A 22,972-nucleotide genomic window follows, 5' to 3' on the forward strand; every position below is an offset into this window, starting at 1 on the left:
GGCCCAAGGCACCATGGGAAATGTAGTGAAAAGACAGAAACAAACGCTTCCGGTTTTTTGTTTTTGTTTGGATTATGTTCTTTATCTTTTAAAGTGTGGTGCTGCATAATGTTATAAATCTACTAATTTACAAACACAATACTGTTGTTCCAATCTTCATTTCCGGCTGGTGTTGTCCCACATTGCTAGTATTTAAAGAATTACACATTTGAAAAAAGCAACAATTTGACTGAAATTAGCACATAACTGAGTCTTACACGCAGCTTTTATGAACAAGAAGTGTTTTAATTTGGCCTGCTTGAAAAAGACAACAGTTGGCTTATTGATACAGTCACTATTAGGTCATAACAACACACATTTTAATTGACAGGTTTTATTTTTCAGGTAAATGTTGCAAACACATTGTGTGCATTGAAGCCAAGGAGGCAGGGCCCTTGAAACAATGTTGGTGGTTGAATGCTATATAAACGTTAATTGTATTTAATTGTTAATATATGGCATCTTTTATTTTTCTTTAAACTACACCAAATAAAGGTTTGCTTTACCCTGGAAGACTATTTTTACACTTACAAACACAGTAAACATGTTGAAGAAGCCCCCGTGTTTTAAAAATACAGATGATAAGACGTTGGTCCTCAATGTCCCATCTTATAATTTTTTTGAAATTTATATTAAAAATATTTTTTTTTTCTCTTGGGTATATTGTATTCTTGCACTCATGTAGCAGTCAGAGTGCCACAGTACTAATAAACAAACAAACCCAATAGCCACTGTGAAATAAAACAGAAAACAATCTTAAAGTACATTTTAGGAAAAGATTAGTGCCAAACATAATGCTTTTGCAAAGTAAAATCTTGAAAACTATATTTTGTGATAGTAGGATCAGCAAATAAACCACCTTTTTTAGTTTCTCCAAAGCCTGGAGTCTATTTAAACATACAATGGTAAAGAGACATGAAGATAATGTGCAAACGGCTGTGAGCTACTTGTTTTTCTTTGTCCTTTTTTAGCCAACACGAGGCACTGTCTCCTCATCACCATTGAATCGCTGGTTTTTTAAATCATTTTCAGATTTCCAAGGGCATGCTTAAAATCTATGATAAATACTGAAAATAGTTGACCTATTTTTACTATAACAATAATCTCAGGAAAAAAAGTGTACTGACACCAGTACATGACACCTCTACAATATAGATATAATAATTTGGCAAAATTCTGTTTATGAGTTCAGAGTAATGTTTATAGACTTTTTTTATGTTTAACATTTCTAATACAGTGTCTCTTTGTGCAAAGTTCACACTAGATTGTGGCATCAGACCTTTTTGTATTGCTGCTTCATCTTCTCTTCCATCTGTCTTCCACTATGTGCTCTGCTGTGCGTCATTATGGCGTTCCCATTAGTAGGTAGAAGGTGAGGGCTACAATAAGCAGTAAGCAGAGAGGAGAGTTGAAGGTCTGGTAGGCTGTGGAAGGCATGAAAAGGTCCTCGTACTTATAGATGCTGACCATGCGGTCGCTGACAGGCGGATTGTCGATGTCATGCCTCGTGATGGAACCTGTTGAAAAGGTAAAACGATGTAAGATGTCATAAAAAACAAAAATAGCACAAAGACAGTTGACTTGATGCTAAGCTTAATCCATTACCTTGTATAGCGGGTCCCCATGCAAACAGGTAATACCATGACAAGTGTAAGTCCACAAGTGTTTCCTCTCTGGGAACATATAACGGCCGTTTGAAACGGCAGGTCACCCGGTTGTTATCAAAAATGCCCTCTTCATCTCTAGCAGGGTTCCTCTTTATCTCCTTGGCCCACTGGCCGACATTGTAGAAGTGATGAATCCGTACACGTCCGTTATCGTCATGGACACAGCCCATGACATCGTCTCCTCCCTGAGGAAACAGGAAATAATTAGTTGCTTTCTTATTCCAAATAGCTACATATAATTTGTTTTAATTAAGTTGGATTCATTGGATCGGATTTCGAGGCGTAGTCATGGGGGAGGGGGTCTGCAGTTCGGTGGACTAAGGATTGCACCACTGCTTTTTGCAGATGATGTGGTTCTAATGGCTTCATCGGTCTGCGACCTTCAGCACTCACTGGATCGGTTTGCAACCGAGTGTGAAGCGGCTGGGATGAGGATCAGCACCTCCAAATCTGAGGCCATGGTTCTCAGCAGGAAACCGATGGACTGTCCACTCCAAGTAGGGAATGAGTCCTTACCCCAAGTGAAGGAGTTCAAGTATCTCAGGGTCTTGTTCTCGAGTGAGGGAACAATGGAGCGTGAGATGGGCCGGAGAATCGGAGCAGCGGGAGCGGTACTGCAGTCGCTTTACCGCACCGTTGTGACGAAAAGGGAGCTGAGCCAGAAGGCAAAGCTCTCCGTCTACCGGGCCATTTTCGTTCCTACCCTCACCTATGGTCATGAAGGAAGGGTCATGACCGAAAGAACGAGATCGCGGATACAAGCGGCCGAGATGGGTTTTCTCCGCAGGGTGGCTGGTGTCTCCCTTAGGGATAAGGTGAGAAGTTCGGTCATCCGGGAGGGACTCGGAGTTGAGCCGCTCCTCCTTCGCGTCGAAAGGAGCCAGTTGAGGTGGTTCGGGCACCTAGTTAGGATGCCACCTGGGCGCCTCCCTAGGGAGGTGTTCCAGGCACGTCCAACTGGGAAGAGACCAAGGGGTAGACCTAGGACCAGGTGGAGGGATTATATCTCTTCGCTGGCCTGGGAGCGCCTTGGGATCCCCCAGTCAGAGCTGGTTGATGTCGCCAGGGAAAAGAAAGTTTGGGGCTCTCTGCTGGAACTGCTACCCCCGCGACCCGACCACGGATAAGCGGGAGAAGATGGATGGATGGATGGATGGATTCAAATACAAGGTATAAATAAAATAACTAGGACGGATACTATTATTGTTCATGCAAGGACATTCAGCCCCTAGTGTTTTCTTTCAAAGAACTGTCACAAGATTAGACTGGAGTTACAGACTGGAGGCAAAGCTATTCTCTGATTCTCAATGCACATGAGTTGGTTTTCCAAAAATTAAAGTCATCTAGGAATAGGCAAAATAGGAAAAAGTCAATATTTAAAATAAAAATGTCTAGCTGAGACTGCAGGTTAGCTGTCAAACTCATCTTCAACTTGTGGATATGTCAAAGTTCAATCTTGGGATATAACATTAGTTAGTCCTTTGAATTACTTAATTCAAAACTTTAGACCATTTAGATTTAGAAATGACCTAAGCTGCATGGCTTTGGACTATACTGTAGGAGGAAGTCAGAGGACTCTTACAAATCAGACCACATGAGAACAACCTGCAAACTCCTCACAGAAGACCCTTCTAACCCCTAGCTATTAGACAATAACTAATAAGATATATAGTGTCTAGCCTTGATTATGGGGTGTAAAACATATGTTCACTATGTAAACAACTGTTTTAACTTCCGTGTTTTTAAACTAGTAACTTGGTCTCAGCAAAAGATTAGACTAAAATTTGATGTAATAACACAATGTGTTGTGCTATCTCTAAACAGTCATTACAGTCAGAGTTGTTGTTGTTGTTGTTGTTGTTGTTGTTGTTGTTGTGCAGCTGCTCACCATTTTCTTGTCTGAGGAGAAACCTACGGCCACCCAGCCATCTGTGTCTGCGCTCATCTCATACTCCACGTCTGTCCCGATGCGGCGATAACTCAGAAAATAGTCGCACGTTTCTGCATCACAACCTGGCTTCCCATATCTGTACATAAACAAATACAAACGTTCACTTTTAAGCTACTAATGACGAACAGATCTCAGTTGAGAACATGAGCTTCACATGATAACATTAAGACCAAATGTAAACCTTTAAAATGAATTTTATCCAGGTTTTTAAAAAAAACAGAGACGACACAGTGGAGAGGTCTATGATTAGCTCCAGCTTTCTGAAGTCCGGCTGCAGCAGCATATAGGGCAGCCATGGGGAATAAATCTGCACCAGAGATCTGCTCAGTAAGTTAGAGCTGAAAAGCATGCACCCTTCTCTTACCTTATGCAGCCTTTGGTTACTCCACAGTCAACTACTTTGATCCTGGCAAAGGGATCTACTGGTGGGGCGGTGGGGAATGGATAACCTGCGAAATGCAAAATCAGAACTGTTGGTTCGGCACAAAACCAATTGATTGTTTCTAAGACAGTCAAAGGGGCCAACTAGAGGCCATCTGCACTGTGTGTGTGTGTGTGTGTGTGTGTGTGTGTGTGTGTGTGTGTGTGTGTGTGTGTGTGTGTGTGTGTGTGTGTGTGTGTGTGTGTGTGTGTGTGTGTGTGTGTGTGTGTGTGTGTGTGTGTGTGTGTGTGTGTGTGTGTGTGTGTGTGTGTGTGGTGTGTGTGTGTGTGTGTGTGTGTGTGTGTGTGTGTGTGTGTGTGTGTGTGTGTGTGGAAGTGAGGGTTGGCAGCTACCAATGGGGGAGCTGGCCTGGGTGCTGAAAGGCCTCTAACACTGTAGACAGGTAGAATGAACCACAACATAAACAGCACTTGTTCACTTTCTGCTTACAGTTAGTGTTTAATGTGCAGTGTTTATGCTTAACTCTTGTATAGATATGTGTGTATGGTGCATGACATGTAAACAAAACCCACCAACTAGCAATCAGTACCAATGCATTACATCCTTACCGTCATCGGACAGATGCCTGGACTCCAGGAACTCGGAGGCGAAGGTGCTGTATGTGTCCTTGTGAGGCTCCTGGTGTCCCGGCTCTCCGTGCTCTCCGTGGCCGGACCTGAGTGCTCCTTCATCGGTGGGGCTCGGCGCGACCTCCCACCATCCGCTCTGTACCACCAGCGTCAATAACTGCACGAGTCTCCGCAGGAAAATCATGGTTCGATAAATTGACAAAAATGAAGCGATAAAAACAACTAAAGCAACTCGAAATCAAATCGGATCCTCGTTATTGTTTGAATGTCGGTATCTTCACAGGTAGGGCCTTCCCATCGCGGCGTCACAAACATCATCCCTGCATCCCAATTGCCTGTTTGCTGTGTATTCGTATGGATGTGGGGGGATTCAGCGCCGATGACCGTGTGATTAAAGCTAATCCAATCCTAAATTACCCATATTTGTAATAGCACCGTCTAATTCAGCTACACCATCATAATCCTCTTTGAAATCCGAATCTAGATTCATAGCAGTGCTCTTTAAGCTTCAAATATTTTTCAGTCGGAGTGTTGGCTGGATGAATGGTTTCGCCCGGCCTCCCTCTCTTCTTCTCCTCAGTCAATCACAGTAACATCCAATGAGGAGCCGCTACGTGCTGTGATCAGGATCAATCAATTGGGGATCAGTTATAGTCCGAAAGTGAGAGGTTGTTTATAAAAACGGAAATCGTTCATTTGGAGAAGATGGATTGTATCCCATAGGCTACTTCTGAAAAAAGGGCCGTAGCAAAAGGCATGAAAAGTCTTAAATAAATACAAGTTGGTTGGAAATAAAAAAATGTGTCAATGCCAGAATGTTTTTTAGTCCAGTTACATTATTGCAAACTTAATCTATTCACACAAATATTTGAATTGAAAAGCAAACTCTTTTAAGGCTGAATAACATAATATTCTTCTGAAGAAATAAGAAAATCATCTATTTATTTGAATAAAAGTAAAAATACTAAAATCAGGCTGTTAATACCCACCATGTTTGTAATTGTTGTGTTTTTCTTTAATGGAAACAATCAGGCACGTGTCCCATTTGTTAAAAACATGTATCTGGGTCTGAATATAGATGCAATTTAAAAATGTATGATGATTGTGCAGTCTTGTATGCGCCTTCTCAATGCATTATGTATTTAATAATGTGCAGTCCAGCTTTAATGTGTGCATTTAGTTCCAGATAACCCAATAAGTCTCCTCTTACTGCTTTTGTAAAACAACAGAGCATGTGTTTTGTGTAAAATTCATACAAAATCGGAGACAGACATGGTTGTTTGCAGAGTGTGAATTGGTGAATATGCATTATTTTTACTGAACTAAACATAATCTAGGTCTTCACTCACATCCTTGACTTCATACTCTATCCTCTGTCTTTTTCAGTGGTGGTACACAGTCCTGCCACATGATGGTGATATAAAACCACAGTTTGAACCTCATTTCAGAGAATCTGTTCTTAGGCAACTATTTATCATTTTTACTTTTAATTTAGAGACATTTCCCATCTGATGGAGTCAGTACTTACTATCTTAGACTGCCGTGGGTACAAATGTATATCACATCATTTTATTTCAGTAAAGGTAAAGGACAAATTACATCAAAGTTTTAGCTACATGTTTTTTTAAGACTTCGGTAATTTCATTGTGCCTGTGTCTTTCTGAGAAATTAAAGCTGATGAAAAACTACTTTATAAATGAACAACTAAATCTGTAATAATAGCTCATAACTGTGCGCCTTGCGGAAATAAAATGTAAAGAATTGCAAGTTATGAACTAATGAAATAAAAAATGTAACACTTGCCCCATGTCCGGTTATAATCATTTTTGTAATATTCTCAAAGTATAATGAGTCATCAGTCATCCTATAAGTGGACACTCACAGAAGTGTAAACAGACCTTTAGCATCAGAATCGTCCATTCGTTAGAAATCATAACTACGGCAGTGATGCCTAGAAATAATTGTAATACTTAATATTTAATTGGTTTTGTAACAGTTATTTAATGGGTCTGTACACACTTGTATGCACACATATTGCACGTTTGGACTGCTAGCTTTGTTTAAATTGATTTAAATTGAATATGTAATCATATAATTCAATTGTTTAGTATTTGGTCAAAAAGTAACCACAGTGCTAAAAAGTTTCATATTTTATCGAGTAGTGACTGCAGGTGAGCGAGACACAGATAGGCTGAGGAACGTTCATGTGTGTGTCCTGTAGGTGATGCTGGTGTTACACAGTCTAAAACAGACTAAAAGTGTAAATAGACAATAATGACTGTCAGACAGATCAGAGACTGACTGACATCCACAATCATACTCACACACACACTTTATTTTTGCATTGCATGTGAACTTTTATGTATACATTGTTTTCTGTATAAGAGTATGTCTAACATTGATTTTTTGTATCATACGTGTGTTCATACAAGAGTGTGTGACCTTTAACCCTTTCCCTCTTCACACCGTCTCTCTCAAACACAAATCAACCTGATCAATCGTTTCTCTTGTTCTCCATCCACCCAATTATCCCTCGTTTATCCTCCTATTATTCCCACTTCTACCAGCCGACCCTCTCTCTTTCCCCCCCCCTCCCAATTACCATTCCGTGTAAGGGGCAATGCTTGCTGGGTAATGAGGGACTCTGGGCGTAGCAATCTTATCTTAATAGCCTTAAAGGGCCACTCATTAACACAAACACTCGCTCTCCCGCACACACATACACACCTATCCACACACTTCTGTCCCCGTACATCTTGCCACAGAGAGAGATGGAGTGATGGAAAGAGAGAGTGAACATGGACCTGATGGGAGCAGAAAGAGAGAGAAAAGAGATGCTGGTAGAGAAGCGATGAGGAGAGGGTGAGGCAGGATGGGGGAGATCTGGTAAATGTCAGCGGTGGGTCTCCTGGGCCTGAGAGACGGGTTAGTGACAGGAGAACAATGGCCGCTGGATCCATTCGGAAACACAGCTGCTATGAGTGCAGGCCTGGATCTGTCCTCTGCTTAGCCATCAGCCAGCACTTGTAAAGGCAGAGCTAACCCCACACACACATATATACTGTAAACACATACTTGTAGAAAAATGCTAGCTGGCACACATCAAGCCACCCACAATTGTTTACCTGGACACACAAGGTAAGCCCGGGATGTTATGGAGGATCAGCAGCGATGATGGCTTAGTCAGAGCTGTCAGTCAATAACAGCCCCTGTAGGCTCAGACCGGCACATGCAATATGAGGCCTGCATACTCATATCTACTCTGCTAGGGCTGCTTTACTTGGACTGATAAAGCTTGGGAGATATGTTGTGTCTCTAACTGTCAAAAGATCCTATGAATGTCTTAGAAACCAAGAATCCCATGAATTGATATGTTTAAGAGTGACGTGTCCCTTCATTAAGTTGAAGATGGGCTGTTGTTTATATCTGAGTTAATCCCTTATACAATATTTGCAAAAATCTACGGGTATTTCAAACTGATTCTTAGCTTTGTAATTTCATTGTAATGATAAAACATGGGAGGCACATCCTTGGCTATCCAATAAAAATAAAGCCTTCTTTAATCCGGTCGGTCTCCGGTTTGCCTGCACATCTCCTGTAGTTAAGATATCTCTCCTTTCTTAATATTTTTTATACTTTTACTATTTTGCTAATTTGTGTAGTAGAGCTGCAGAGATATCATTGTATCCCCTGGTAGAGCTGCAGAACTATAAACCCATTGGTTTTGTCTTATTTTGTCATCTAAACTCAATGTTCGAAACCTACCACCTCATTCCCTATCAGAGAGTGGTTAGATCACTTATCGATTCACCCCCTCGTATAACGCAAGCTATTAGCTCAGTCTCCAACTCTCTCACACACACAAACAGTCATAAAGCAGGTCTGTGATAGCTGCGGCCCCCCTTCCCCCAGGGCTTCATTTAGGAGTTGTCAGAAATCACTTTACTCACTGAGGCCAGTAAACACTATTGGCACGTTCTTCTGCCTGCAGAGCAAATGCACCCTCGCCCCACCTTTCACACCGTCACCTTCACACCCCAAAAGACAATGAAAAGACATTTGTCCTCATTGTTGTTTGCTTATTACACTCGTAGCTAAATACTGTGTAAGCGTTATATGAACAAAGGTCTGTCTTTGTCTTATTTTGCATACATATATTGGTTTTTGCAGTTTGTCTGTTGGGGTCTCTGTGTGTACCAAAGGCTGAAGGCTTCCATTGTGCAGATGAAATGTTTGCTTTAGAGATAAGGAGGCACCGATGAGCCATCGATCAGCACTCATTAAACACATCTGACCCTGGTGACACATATTTGCATGCACACACTCAGCCACATGAACACGTACAGCTGACAAACACAGGAAACATTATTTAAGCTCTGAATGTATTAGATCTCATTCCAGCCTGTCATGCCTTGGTCTCCTGCCATGTGAGTGACTCTAAGTGTGTATTGACAGCTGACTTAAAATGCTCGTTGTCAGTAGACTTATCCATTAAGCTGTGACACCGCTCTCTCTCCATTTAGAGACGCAGACTGGCCAGGGCCTTAAGCAGTGATTATGGTATTGGGCAGTGGGAGCTGGGGGCTGCACCGTCATTAGTCTGGTTAATCAGAGCCTTGCTCCGGGTTAAGCTCCGGACCCTCAAGAGACAGGCTGATGAGCTGAGAGCCGTGCCCCGCCTGCAGTGTTCGGGCCCCGGCTCCAGTGGGTCCCCTGGCCCCTGCATGCTCCAGCCAGAAATCTATAACTCCCCCCTGGAGCTCTGCGCGGAGGCTCAGCCTCCTGGACAACACTGACACACCATGCATGGTAATGAGACACACACAGAATGACACACTGTCACACACACCTGTTAGCACACACCCACACTTGCCACTGATGCAGTGTTAGCAATCATCACTTAGTTTCTATGAGTTTGCTCTGCTCTACCAAGAAAAGCGCTTTATGCTCAATGGCAGTCAAAAAACAAGCGTATCCCTCTGTGTTTCACCAGTTAGCAGTGACCTTGACTTAACGACGCATTTGATCCAACATCTAAATGCTTAACTACCCCTGTCCTTGGAGCCCAATAATAACCAGCTCAGCACAATGAGTGTATAATGACCACAGGGACTGTTGGGTTTTCAAACAGGAACGACCCAAACACACTCATAGATAGACACATTCCCAAGGGGAAATGAGGGTCTCAGCTCAGCAGGGACCCTCCAGAAACATGAATCTGAGCCAGGCCTGCCATTGGCCAGCGTCCTTTATCCATGTGTCCCCTGTGAGCTCATTAGCCCCAATCATAACCACTTCCCTATGTCTGCTTTACATGCCCCATCCATCTCCACCCTGCCACGCACAAATTACACTCTCCATCAGGATCTGACGGACAGAGAGTGTGTGTGTGTGTGTGTGTGTCTGCAGGAGTGTGTGTTTAAAGGACAAGCAAGGTCGGAGAGACCCCAACATTTCCCAGTGGACTTAGCAGACCCTAGTAGAGCAGGATAAAGTGGGCGGGAGAAGCCATAAGAGGAGACAACCACGGGTGAAAAGGTAGAAGGAGGTTAAGAAGTGTGTTTTCAGGTGATGAAGTGGATGACTAGGTTTCAGTTCCTGGTCTGTGCTGCTCTCCTTTGTGCTGTGTGACCCAGATGGGCGACGAGGGAGAAAAAAAGGGAAGGGGGGGGGGGGGCAGAGTGAGATAAAGAAAGAGGCTTTTCATTAAAAAAAATGAGTTTATGTTGCAGACACAGGAAGGGCCCCAGAGAACCACAGAATAGGATGAGACAACAAAGAGCCCCATCATCAGCTGAGTGAATGCATCTGTCCATCTATCCCTTTTATCTCCCGCTACTCTTTTTTCAGCACCTCTTCCTCTCTTAATCAGCCTCTCATTGTGCCATTAGCTCAACCTGTAGTCTTAATCAGAGGCTTGGCACAGACATCATCGCTAACTACTGCCCTTCTCACACACCTACACACGCGCACAAACACTAAATAAACACGTTTTAATGTGACACCAATCATGTCATCCACTCAATGAGCTCTCCTCCCTCCATCATGTAGCCCACAACCCAAACAAAACACATGGGACACTCATCTCTCCCATCATCAGCCAACACACAGGCTAAAGTGTTTGTATCAGTGTGTGTGTGTGTGTGTGTGTGTGTGTGTGTGTGTGTGTGTGTGTGTGTGTGTGTGTGTGTGTGTGTGTGTGTGTGTGTGTGTGTGTGTGTGTGTGTGTGTTTATGTGTTTATGTGTTTATGTGTGTGTCTGTGTCACAAGGGGAAGGAAAACAATTTTAACTCAGTAACCTGAATCACCTCCTATCCCAAATATCTGCTACATGAATACTGTACACACACACACACTCCCGCAGACACACACACACACACACACACACACACACACACACACACACACACACACACACACAAACAAACACACACGTCAGTGAGTGTGTATTGATAATGGCCATTAGCATATTTATGATCATTGCCAGCCTCTCATTGTTTGCGCGCTCCATTAATCTTCATCTGCTGCCTGCCGACTGACAGCTCAATCTAACAGGCCATCGCTGGGCACTGGGCACGCACACACACACACACACACACACACACACACACACACACACACACACACACGCACACACACATATTTGTACATAAAGCCTACTTGCATCAACAATTGAGGGGCATTGTCTCACACATGCAGACACACAGATTCACATTCAGGCCGACAGCGTGATTGACATACACCCCTGTGAGTGTTATCTCTGGAGGTTACCCTCCCAAGCTGTGTGGGGGTCTGCTCAGCAGCTCCTGTGCAGCAAAGTCGTACCCGCAGGCGAGTGTCAGCTCCTTCTGGGCCATAGGTGGGCGATGGTACCCCTTGATCAGGGTGCACCAAGCCTCTCACTCACTATACGCCTAAACAAACACCCACATGTGCACTGTCGTCTATCCCATCCCTCCATCCTCCCCATTAAAGACCCCTGCCTGTTGTTGCCCTAAGCCAGTCCTATCCAGCAGAACTACACTAAACGAACACCCCTCAGGCTAACGTCTGTAAAGAAACAACCCCTCCTTAGGGCGAAAAGCATAACAATCTGAAGAATGCACCAGGTAAAAGCGCATCAGAAACCTCCAGTGTGCTAAACATTCCCTGTGTGTGTGTGTGTGTGTGTGTGTGTGTGTGTGTGTGTGTGTGTGTGTGTGTGTGTGTGTGTGTGTGTGTGTGTGTGTGTGTGTGTGTGTGTGTGTGTGTGTGTGTGTGTGTGTGTGTGTGTGTGTGTGTGTGTGTGTGTGATGACAGCATGTGAATGTGCGTTTGCAAGTGAGCGCTGGTGTAATGTGCACTCAAATGTTAATGTGTTTGTTTAAAGCCAGTATGACTGACTGACTCACAGCTGATTACTGGCTGAATGAGTGCTGGAAGCCAGCCAAGTTCAATGGGAGGTCTGCTACCCCCAATCCTGCCCTCCCCCCTCCTCCTCCCTCCCTGATGCTCCAGGAAGAGAAAAAAACGGAAATCTTAATTTAAAATGTCTAAATCCACCTCTTGCTATTACCTGCAGGAAAAGGATTTTGAGGATTTATGTGTTTTTCGAGAGTTTGGTGTGAAAAGGGATGCACTTTTCACACCAAGAGGTGATTCGCTTTAGCTCATAATCGGACTGAACTGCAATTCAGTTTAATTTTCATTTCATTTCATTTTTATTTTTGACGCATCTGTTCTACCAGTTATTTTTAAACGAGACAGCAGTGGTCAGAGCCAATAAGACCAATAATGTCCGAGAGGCAAGATTTTAACTGATGATAAAACCAAGCCTAGAATATAACCTAGGCCACATTGTAGCCTATTACATTTTAAACACAAACAGAAAGAGTAAAAAAGGCGCTAATGCACAAAACATTTTTCTGATGAGCACTTTTCTCATATGGTGTATTAAACTGCATACTTTTAAAAATCAAAATACAACGGCTTGCAAAAAGGTAAAGGAAAAAAATTATAATTAATTTTTCTATTACAATCCAATGTCGAAAGAAATATGTCTATTCAAGAATCATTCGGTGATCATTAAGTATCAAAATATACCCAAAATGCATATGCTCTCAGTTTCCTTGAACAATAAATATTAGAAACACACCAATGCTTTGTGGAAACTATGATGACTATTAATATGTTACATATTTGTCAGAACAGTGTGTGAATGCCAAGTTGTTTTCTCTCAGCGTAATCTTGTGTTGTACCTTATCTGACTACACGCCATCAATGCTGCTGGACATTTCCTCATAACTTTACATCTGAAACAAGACTCCTTACATTTTTATGGATAAACCTCCTGTGAATTAGATGACGTGTGATGTATGAAATCTATGGACTCGTTTATCTTTAAGCTATAAGATGGTTTAAACTACAACGTGCAGAACAAGTCGTAATGCTTCTCTTTCCTGGGCCATAAAGCTATTTTTTATAGAGGCTATCTTTAATATTCCACTATCAGAGAATATAGACGTTTTATTGTGAGAGAAGAGTTTTATGTAGCTTTAGTAAATCATTTCTTTCCTCTGTGATATCAGCTCCTTATACTGTTATTCCAGTGCGGGTAAGAGTTGTGCAGTGTTAACATTTATGAGGTGTAAGCTAATATATTTGAATAGTTTATGGAAGCAGTAAAGAGTGAAATACATAATTTGCTAACATGTACCATGTAAAACAGCTCTTAAAGATGAGCTGTGAATACAAATGCAGACTTTCTATTGTTTAAGCATATTCTATCATTCATGATCAGGAAGGCTCCTCGCTGCATTCTTCCAACAGTAAAACTCCTCCTGTCTTCTTGGCAACGTTTGATAGTATTTGTAGTGAGAAGGAAAGCGTACACTAATGCATCTTCACACATCACAGGATATCAAGGAGTGTAACCCTGTAGGTCCAGATTCACTGATTTAAACATGTTTAATGCATCAAAGAGAACCATCAATCAATGTTTATTTAGCCCAATTTCACAAATGTTACATTTGTCTCAGTGGACTTCACAGTTCGTACAGAATATCAGTATGACAATACGACACCCTCTGTCCTTAGACCCTCACATTGTACAAGGAAAAACTTCCAGAGAAAACCCACAGTTTAAAGGGAAAATGGGAGAAACCTCAGGGAGAGCAACAGAGGAGGGATCCCTCTCCCAGGACGGACAGACGTGCAATAGATGCCGTGTGTAAATCAAAGAGATAATACATTTTACAGCATATAGACCGAATGTTAGGAAATGCATGTGTCTGAAATAAGAAGATGAATCCACGAGGATGTCAACAATCAATAAGAGAAGAGTCATTGTTGCATGTTTGTGTTTGATGAATTGGGATTAAATAACGGTTTTGTTAGAGAGGAAATACACACTTTAGCACATCAGGTGCACATCATAATACATCTAACTGTAATACTAACTGCATATTTGTATTTTGTAAAGTTACTTTGCTGATTAATGTAATAGAGTATTACGTAAAGATAACAGAAACAGACCCTCGTGATGGCAGGAAAAGGGAAAACACTGAATAAAATGTAGTTGTATATTAATCATCTAAATAAAATTCAAGACTGCCTCAAGGACTTAAAAACGTGGATGACCTTACATTTTTTTATGTTAAACACGACCAAAACTGAAGTTATTGTACTTGGCCCGAAGAATCTACGAAACAAATTATCTAAAGATATACTAACTATGGATGGCATTAATTTGGCCTCCAGTGAGACTGTAAGGAATCTTGGTGTTATATTTGATCAGGATTTATCCTTTAACGCCCTCATAAAATCAATTTCAAGGACCGCCTACTTCCATCTACGTAACATTGCAAATATCAGGCATATCTTGCCTCAAAACGATGCAGAGAAACTAGTCCATGCATTTGTTACTTCAAGGCTGGATTATTGTAACTCTTTATTATCAGGGTGTACCAAGAAGTCACTCAAGTCGCTTCAGCTGATTCAAAATGCTGCAGCTCGTGTACTAACCAGAGTTAGGAAAAGGGACCACATTACTCCTGTTCTGGCTGCCTTACACTGGCTCCCTATAGAACACAGGATAGTATTTAAAATTCTTCTTCTCGCCTACAAAGCCCTTAATGGGCAGGCGCCATCTTACCTTAAATAACTCATTATATTTTTGGAATAGACGTTTTGAGGTAAAGTGTAAGAGATCCATACTAACTTTTTGTTTAATTATACCAATCCTAACCCTACATTCATCCAAAACATTACATTTAAATATGCGTAAGACATAACATACACTGCCCTGAACGCCACCTCTTGTTGCATTATGTTTACATTTCAAGTACATCTGTATGTTTTAGGGCAATGAGCCCATGACCCGGTTGTATGCTGGAGGTTTAGAGTGATGAGTTTCTCTCTCCATCAGCTGCATTTAGCCCATGATTAACTCCCAATCCTATGGCATGAATAAAAGTCAGAGTAAAAATATTCCATACATATTTAATATTTCACTAACAAGGAAACCAGCTCCCAAACTGCCAACAGAATAGATATACACTCCTAACCCGCACACACTTCCACATACATCTCCCCTTCCTCGCCTCAAAACACACACCTAAACATTTTGCCGCTATCTCCCCCACACCCCGGTGCTGGCTAGCTGGAATTAGAAAAACCAACCCTGCGGTCTCATTAATTAATTAAACACCATGTGCCAGTGGCACCTGGGTACCGGTTATCGCTGCCACTCAGACACACCGTGATCTCAATAACCACCCCACCACGGGGCACTGAAGTAGGGGGGGGGGGGGGGTTCTTCCACAACTTAAAGGTAAAGACATTTCTTTTTTTGATATGACTGAGAAAAAAATGGAAGAGATCGAAATGAGACTTCAGACACCATCTTTCTGTGTACGCAGCAAAGTGGGACCCATTTAAAGGAGTCTGTGTATCTCCACGGGGCCTTTCTATCATCTGCTCCAGCAGGGCCCCTAAATCACTGCAGCAATGCCCTCCGCATCATCTACTCTCAATACATCTGCATGTGGAAACACAACAGTAAACTACAAATACACACACATACCTTGCTGCTTTTGCTTTAAATATATATTTTTTTTACTAAAGAAAAGGTTAAAAATATGTTTTATATCTACATTGTGCGCTCAGGAAATCCCCTTTTCTCTCCTTTTTATAAACACATCAATGTTTCATAAAGGGTTTGAAAAGCTCAGTTATATTTATGATTATATACTGTATGAAGATTATGTACGTATATATTGGGTTATTTTGTTTAAGACAACAACGATGTGGATTGGGTCATAAGGAAAAATTATTTTGGCACACTTTCTCTATTTCATATAAAGCTATATTTAAGAAAAATAATAATGTAATAAATGTTTTAATCACATTTGTATGCCTTATGGTGTGGTCATGAGTGTTGTCGCTTGGCTCTACATGAGCTCACGAGCAGATTCCTAACACTACATTTTGAATCTTATTTTTATGTGAAAGAATATCAACAATTAATGTCATGAACATATGAATCGGACATTTAATAGCCTATATAACCAACACCTCAAAAAAATATATATACAGGCATACATTCAGCACACACCAACTATATCAGGATCACTATTATACATTGACTGAGGTGCATCACTGAGGTATACTGAGGCTAGACCTTAGTATTTATTTCAAATCAAACCACCTGCACTAATTGGATCTATAGGGACAAATCGCTTTCAGTTCTGAAAACAAGCAGCAGCGCTGTTTGGTTTTTCTGCATTTCAGATTTTGAAATTGACTGAAGAAATGTCTGAATCAATACGAGAAGTGGGAATTGAAAACTCAATGCAGGTTAACCACACATTTTAAACAAACTTTAGCAAATATCTGAATAATTATATAATATTTACATCAACTGATTCACAGTGGTAGCCTGAACCATAGAACAAAAGAGCACATATTAGATGAATGGGCAACATATTAGACTGCCTATCATTTTGAAAGTGTCGCAGTCAAGGCTAACGGCGGCTATTGAAGGTGTTTTATAAATTATTACACAACATCACAGCGTCCCATTAATGAGAAAATACACTTCAGTCCGTCTGTTGAGCTCACAGCAACCATGGACCCTATGGCAAACTGGAACAGCCTTTTTTCCCAAATGACATGGCGATAGGTGAGAATTATTTTGTATTTATTATATTACCATTTGACTTGATACAGTACTTTCAAGGTATATCCATCTCTATGTCTGCCACCCAATTTAAAAAGGTGGTATACAAAATGAAAGTATGTTGGTGACAACAGCTAAGGAAACTCTGATAGCACTTATCTGAAGTTTAATTAGTGTGATTCTCATTCAAATACTGCTGAAAAAGGCCTTGTTTTATGTATAGTTTCCATTTTAAATGTCCCTTATATTTTATGGTTGCTCTCTTAAAAGTGCTGAATAGTTAGATTTTATGTCCATAGTTGTTGGTTTTTTCCCCTGGTTTCCATCATGGAAAACCATTTCTTCATTTAAATTCTGCAAGGAAAAACGATGTTTGGATTCTGTACACTGCTCTGACTCAGCCTTTTTACCTTTAGGTTGAACAGAGCGTGTCCACAGCAGAGATTGGAGACTTGATTGAGTTTTCAAATCCATGGTGAGGACTGTGTCTTTGGGGCGTTTATGTTGGAGATGGCTGTGTTTTCCATTTTGGAGTGGGAGGTAAGAAAATGAAATGGGACTTAATTTAAAATAATCACACTGCATTTGTAGAATTTAAAAAGTGTCACTCAGACATTTAAAATCAACCAGATTTATTGTACTGAAATGTCCTTTATTTCACTGTATTTCTTGGTTATTGTAAGATGAGAACATGACACAGAGAGCCTGCCGCAGCCTCCTTCAACAAATGGTTCCAAAGTCAAAGGTGACCGTGTTCTGAGGAAGACCAGGATCTGCACTCAGCGCATTACAGAGATCAAAGTGCCGCTGGGAACTCCCTTTAAGAACAAGAGGACAAGGGGACACGTCTCAAACTCTGAACATGATAATGCAGCAACGGACGGAGACAGAAACTTAAGATGTTCTGCGGCGCCTCCCATGTACATCTATCAAATTGACTTTGTTAATGAGCGAAAATAAAACTCCTTAGCTGATTCATTGTCTGAGAATGTTTCATTTACCAACAAAGAACAATCAAATGTGTTCAACGAAAGGAGAAAAAAACCTTAACATTTCTGTTCCTAGCAAAGTCTATTAAAGGCCAAACAAACTTGGCAACAAAGCAAAGCCCATAAGAGTCAGGAAAGTATGTGTCCTCTTGTTTATTAAGACTTCAGGAATGTCAATACAAGCTTTTCTATACAGTAGGAGGGCTGAAGAGGCCAGCTGGAGACACAATGACCTTCTGCTATTCTCCTCGTTGATAATGACCCAGACAAAGTCCCACTGCCCATCAACTAGACCTCTAATAAAGCCAAACACTCTCTATCATCCACTAATAACTTCCACACAGCAGCCAGAGTCAGAACAGGCCAGCGTTTTCTGAATGCGAGGAGTTGAACAAAGCTCTGGGCGGACAGGAAGTGGAGGAAAGCATCCCGTTTATCGATCTGGGGCTGTGCACTGCCTGATGGCACAGGGTGGTAACTACATTCTTTTTCTTCATCACCCAAACAGACAAAGACAAAGATTACTGTATCAAAGCAAGGGGGAAAAAAACATACACAGTACAAAACATTTCTGTCTAGCAATCAATCCTTTTGGTATGCTCATTTGCTAGGCTCTTGGTTCTGTCGCTGCTACACATGTACAATATCACACACACACTCGCATACACACTTGCAGGTGTGGTATTCTTCCAGAGATATAGGTAAACTCGTTATTCTTGTCTTAATTGGTATAGAGATTCCGCCCTTTTTTTCCTCTCAGCAACCCCTCCAGGGGAATGCTGATTGATTTTCCTCTGAGTCCTGATAATACTCCCACCTCCCTGCACATCTACACACATCCTCTATTAGAAGATGTTCATTTCACCTCACTGCAGACCCCAGTGAACCACAGACAATTCACAGTTCAGTTTAGGATCGTTTGTTTAACCTGTCTTCTGCGTTACCATCACTGGCTCAGCTTGACAATGTACCCATACAGCTGGTCTGAGAAGGCCTGAAGAGAGAACTTCTCCTGTACCCTCCTCCTCCCGGCGTGTCCCATGTCCCTGCGGAGCTGAAGCCCTCTCACCAGCTTCTCCATGGCCTTAGAGAAGGCCTCGGCCAGGGGCTCACACAGGAAGCCTGTCTCCCCGTCTGCCACGCTCTCCAGGGGGCCCCCAGAGTTTACCGCGATAACAGGGCAACAGCAGTACATGGCCTCTACAGGAACAATCCCAAAATGCTCTCTGCTCGGGGTGTAGAGCACGGCTGCGCTGCCCCGTAACAGTGCCACCTTCATTGAATCAGAAGGGGAGCGCAGGAAAGTGACACAGTCCTCCAGGTGGAGCTGCGCTGCCAGCTCTTTCAGTTCAGTATAATGTTGAACATTCTCAGTAACTCTGTCATCGTAGCCCCCAGCCACCACCAGGTGAACACCCGCTCTCTGGCCTGCAGGAAGGAGGCTCCTCAGGGCGGAGAGAGCCTCCAGAGCCAGCCCCAGATTCTTCTTCCTCTCGTATCGGTTCAGAGAGAGAAACATGCAGGAGGTCCCCTCGGGAAGAAGCCCTTCCAGGCCTCGTGCTTCAGTGGACTGCTGGTCAAAGGTACTTGTGTTGAGGGAGGGATAGAGGACATCCGTCTGAACTCCTCTCAGACCACTAAAGGTCTCGCTGAAGATGCCTGCGGTGAACTTGCTGTTTACCAGAATCTAAGAGGAAGTACAGAGAGATTAGTTCATAAGGATCTCACATATAACACAGGCATTTTAATTCCTTCTGAGTAAGTGTATGACAGCCTGCAGACTTTTATTATTAACGTCTAGTTTGAAACCTAAATGTCAATTTATTTTCTATCAGGGCCCTGAGCTTTTACTTCAGCTTGCCAGCAGAGATCAGGCTGTAGCACATTTTAAATATTCGCTTTGGTTTTTTCAATCTCTTAAAACCAATAAAACTTACCTTGTATTTTTGATTTATTCCTTTACATTACAGTTTAAGCAGTTATTAAGAGCCAACCTCAGTCTGGAAGAGAAATTACACCTCTCTAAACAACATTAGACTTAGATAGATATAATTATGAGCAAACTTGCCAAAGTTCAACTACTGGGCTATTAACATTTTTCATTTTTTATTGCACTGTTCTAGTATTGATACATTTTATGAATGATCTGTAAGTATATAAAATGTACCATTGTCTATATAGTGCTTTTAAACCACCTTTGAGCATCAGAATAAACTAATTTCACAACATTTAATTGTATTAATCGTGTTACTGCTTAGAAAATCATGTTCCTGTCTGCATTAGGCAAAACAAGGATTTAAAATAACATTGAAAAACTAAACTGTGTCATCCAATTAGTTATAAAAATTATTTAGGATAGTTTTAGCTCCTGTCTCAAATCTACCCATAAGACCACACAGCATTTACTATCAAGTGTCCTTCAAACACTTAGGTCGCATCAGGAGCATCTTTTGAGAATGAATAGCAACTATTTTGTTTTTAATCTTGATATAATACATGTAGGTTTTCTACTGTGTAAAAGTTTGTAAAACATTTATTTAATAAAAAACTATATAAATGACATTCTTGTTCTGGATAAAATCAGATTGTAACTGTGACTCAGTCTAGCCCTCTTAGTAGAAAGGCCATCACAATGACACAGCCTTAAACCCTGAGCCGTACCATATCAGCCATGCCAGTGGTGCGCTCCTCCATCCAGTCGATGGGAGCACGGTACAGCTTCTTCAGGGCCGACTTCCTCTGGGTCAGCAGCTGGTCTGGGAAGTGACAGTAAAACAAAACCTTCTTCCTGTGACGGGACAGTCGCAGCACCGGGATACACACTGACACCTGGTGTAGAATGAAAGGTGTATGATCAGAAATGTATCAGTAAACACACATCCGAAGAGAAGTACTGGTCAAGCTATATGTGACGTTTAAATAAACTGCTGTTTGATTGGCTTCTCCTACTGTCACCCTGTACCTTGCTTAATATTGAGTTATTTCTGTACTGGTACCTGCACGCTTTCCAAAGTCAATTCAAGCCATTTTCAAGCATTTAAAAAAGGTGCATGTTCAAGCTTTTTCTGCCGTTTACAGCGGTAAAATACATTTTTGTATACAGTACATACAGTTCATACAGTCTAGGATGATTGCACTTTTTCATCACAACAATTAAGTTCATATTGTGCTAAAGACAATTACATTTCTGCATTCAACAAAAGGGTGGAAAAATTGAGGAAAACACAAGTTTTATGTTTCAAAAAGTGTCATCTGTTTGTTAGACTTGGCATGATGTAGCCTAAATATGTTCATGCAGTCTCAGGCTCTTCATTCAAAACCAAAGCACTTTTCAAAAATCTAAAGTGTTCAAGGATTTCTAGCAACCATGGAAACCCTTTGTAATTATTTACAAGAGAAAGTTGATACCTGTGCGTATTTGTGCGAAACACAGTGGAAAGTGGAACAGGCAAGGGAGTGTACACCTTACGGTATAGTAAAGAGGTGTGTCACAAAAAGGAGACACCGGTTCCGAACCAGAAGAGCGCAAGCACAGAGCTAGAACGGGAACCGCGTTGGTGTGAAAGGGGCAATAGAGGCAGTCCACTGTTTGCAATGGAACAAATTATCTGAGCAAAAGAGACAGTTAGGAGCTGCTGAAAGCTCAGGGGAACTACAATGAGTGACCAGACAGAGGGATACGTTGTTCCTGTATGACACAACTCACTTGATCACAGAAGATGACATCGTACTCCACCCCGCTGAGGAAGACCAGGTAGAGGGCGACGAAGATCATCCTCAGGTAGGCACACAGGGCATGCAGGTAACCAAACACATTTGTGGGTAGCCAATCCCCCACACATACCTATAAGAAGAGCAATAGAAACAATTAAGTATTATGCGAGTGTCTTTAGAGTTTACTATTCTTTGTCTTTGTTGTGGATCTTTGAGCAACAGTATCAGGTAGGAAGGTGTGAGTTTACGTACCACAGGGAGATCTGGATCCAGCGTCTCAGAGAAGCAGTGGGTTGGGTCGTAATGGGCCGTCCATATCTGAACGCTGCATCCTTTAGACTTCAGAGCAACAGCAGCATCGACCACCAGACGCTCAGCTCCACCAATACCCAGGTCTGGATGGAGGAACACCACCCTTGCCATCCTGCACACAAATGTATAAAGTTACAATTGAATCCGGTATAAATGTTACCACAAGACAATGCTTGTTGCAGAGAGGGTTAAAGTTAAACACATTGTACATCACCGTGTCATGCAGAAGGACAGATAAAGGGAGGAGCACAGTGAGACAGTAGACAGTTTGAATATTCACAAAGACAGAAGAAGTATAAAGTGTATATGCATGACATGACACAATAAACATTTATGGGAATTACAGCCTAAATCTGAGTAACAGAGAAAATGAATTTCAATTGTTTTTGATGATGGTTTAAACAAACAACTCTCTCCAACACAAGTAACCAGAATTCAAAACTCTTAACCCTTGAAGCCCTTACTGTCAGGACTTTTTAGCAGCAAATTGTTTCTGTCATGGAGGAAAACCTCCAGCTGATTTTACGTTTAAGGATAAGTCAGACTGATAGCAAGAATATAAATGACTATTGAAATGTTATGAAATGTAGTATGGTAACTGTTCGTTATAAAAAAAGTTATTCTGAATGTCTTGTGTATGTTTTACGTAACGTTGAAAATATTATGCATGCTAGCCTATGTAGCTAATGAAATAATCGTTCAGAAAGCTAACTTTATGGGCAGTTGTCTTTCGTGAACAAAACTACATCTCCGTACAATCTAATAATGGTTGAGTTATATTTACCTTTGGATCTTGTCCGAGTTTTGAAACCTGTGATTATGCTTGTCTCGAAGCCAGTATCAGCATGTACAACTGTCAGGAAACTCTAACGTTAGGACGCCATGTTGGCTCAAATTATGTGTTGTGGTCATGCTAGTTGCGCTTCGTGTTTGAGCCACAATGGCGCTAGTTTCCTCTAGTCATGTAAACGGAGGCGCTTCCTGTGAGACACGTCTCCTTCAAAATCAAGGCTGACCAAAATGTGCCTTTGAATTAAGGTACAAGAATACACAAAAACAAAAACACTAAAACACGTATAGGCGTTGAAAACAAGTTGAATTTAAGTGGCAAAGAAAACAAGCTCTAAAACT

The 22,972-nt window shown here is 41.6% G+C and overlaps 2 protein-coding genes across 2 annotated transcripts; both read right to left on the reverse strand.

The window, feature by feature from the left end:
- Positions 1–264: 264 nt before the first annotated feature.
- On the reverse strand, positions 265–5,221 carry LOC117553885 (DOMON domain-containing protein FRRS1L). The gene is made up of 5 exons (XM_034227986.1): positions 4,648–5,221; positions 4,022–4,106; positions 3,595–3,733; positions 1,645–1,891; positions 265–1,556 (listed from the first exon to the last, which is right to left on the reverse strand). The coding sequence occupies exons 1-5, from the start codon at positions 4,850–4,852 to the stop codon at positions 1,384–1,386; spliced, it is 849 nt and encodes a 282-aa protein (XP_034083877.1). The 5' UTR covers positions 4,853–5,221; the 3' UTR covers positions 265–1,383.
- Positions 5,222–17,457: 12,236 nt separating this feature from the next.
- On the reverse strand, positions 17,458–22,768 carry alg2 (ALG2 alpha-1,3/1,6-mannosyltransferase). Its single transcript, XM_034228178.1, has 5 exons — positions 22,626–22,768; positions 21,782–21,953; positions 21,522–21,659; positions 20,477–20,644; positions 17,458–19,502 (listed from the first exon to the last, which is right to left on the reverse strand). Exons 2-5 carry the CDS (start codon positions 21,950–21,952, stop codon positions 18,762–18,764), a joined length of 1,218 nt encoding a protein of 405 aa, XP_034084069.1. The 5' UTR covers position 21,953; positions 22,626–22,768; the 3' UTR covers positions 17,458–18,761.
- Positions 22,769–22,972: the final 204 nt, after the last annotated feature.

The sequence above is a fragment of the Gymnodraco acuticeps genome, unplaced genomic scaffold, assembly GCF_902827175.1.
Source record: "Gymnodraco acuticeps unplaced genomic scaffold, fGymAcu1.1, whole genome shotgun sequence".
NCBI classification, from domain to species: domain Eukaryota; kingdom Metazoa; phylum Chordata; class Actinopteri; order Perciformes; family Bathydraconidae; genus Gymnodraco; species Gymnodraco acuticeps.

Bases quoted from the DNA above. Each gene is read 5' to 3' on its own strand.
- LOC117553885 (XM_034227986.1), bottom strand. From the start codon at position 4,852: ATGATTTTCCTGCGGAGACTCGTGCAGTTATTGACGCTGGTGGTACAG. The intron at 3,734-4,021 runs GTAAGAGAAGGG...GTTTATGTACAG, and splicing joins GTAACCAAAGGCTGCATAAG to ATATGGGAAGCCAGGTTGTG. The intron at 1,892-3,594 runs GTGAGCAGCTGC...CTGTTTCCTCAG, and splicing joins TCTCCTCAGACAAGAAAATG to GGAGGAGACGATGTCATGGG.
- alg2 (XM_034228178.1), bottom strand. From the start codon at position 21,952: ATGGCAAGGGTGGTGTTCCTCCATCCAGACCTGGGTATTGGTGGAGCT. The intron at 21,660-21,781 runs GTACGTAAACTC...CTCTTCTTATAG, and splicing joins TGGATCCAGATCTCCCTGTG to GTATGTGTGGGGGATTGGCT. The intron at 20,645-21,521 runs GTGAGTTGTGTC...ATTCTACACCAG, and splicing joins ATGTCATCTTCTGTGATCAA to GTGTCAGTGTGTATCCCGGT.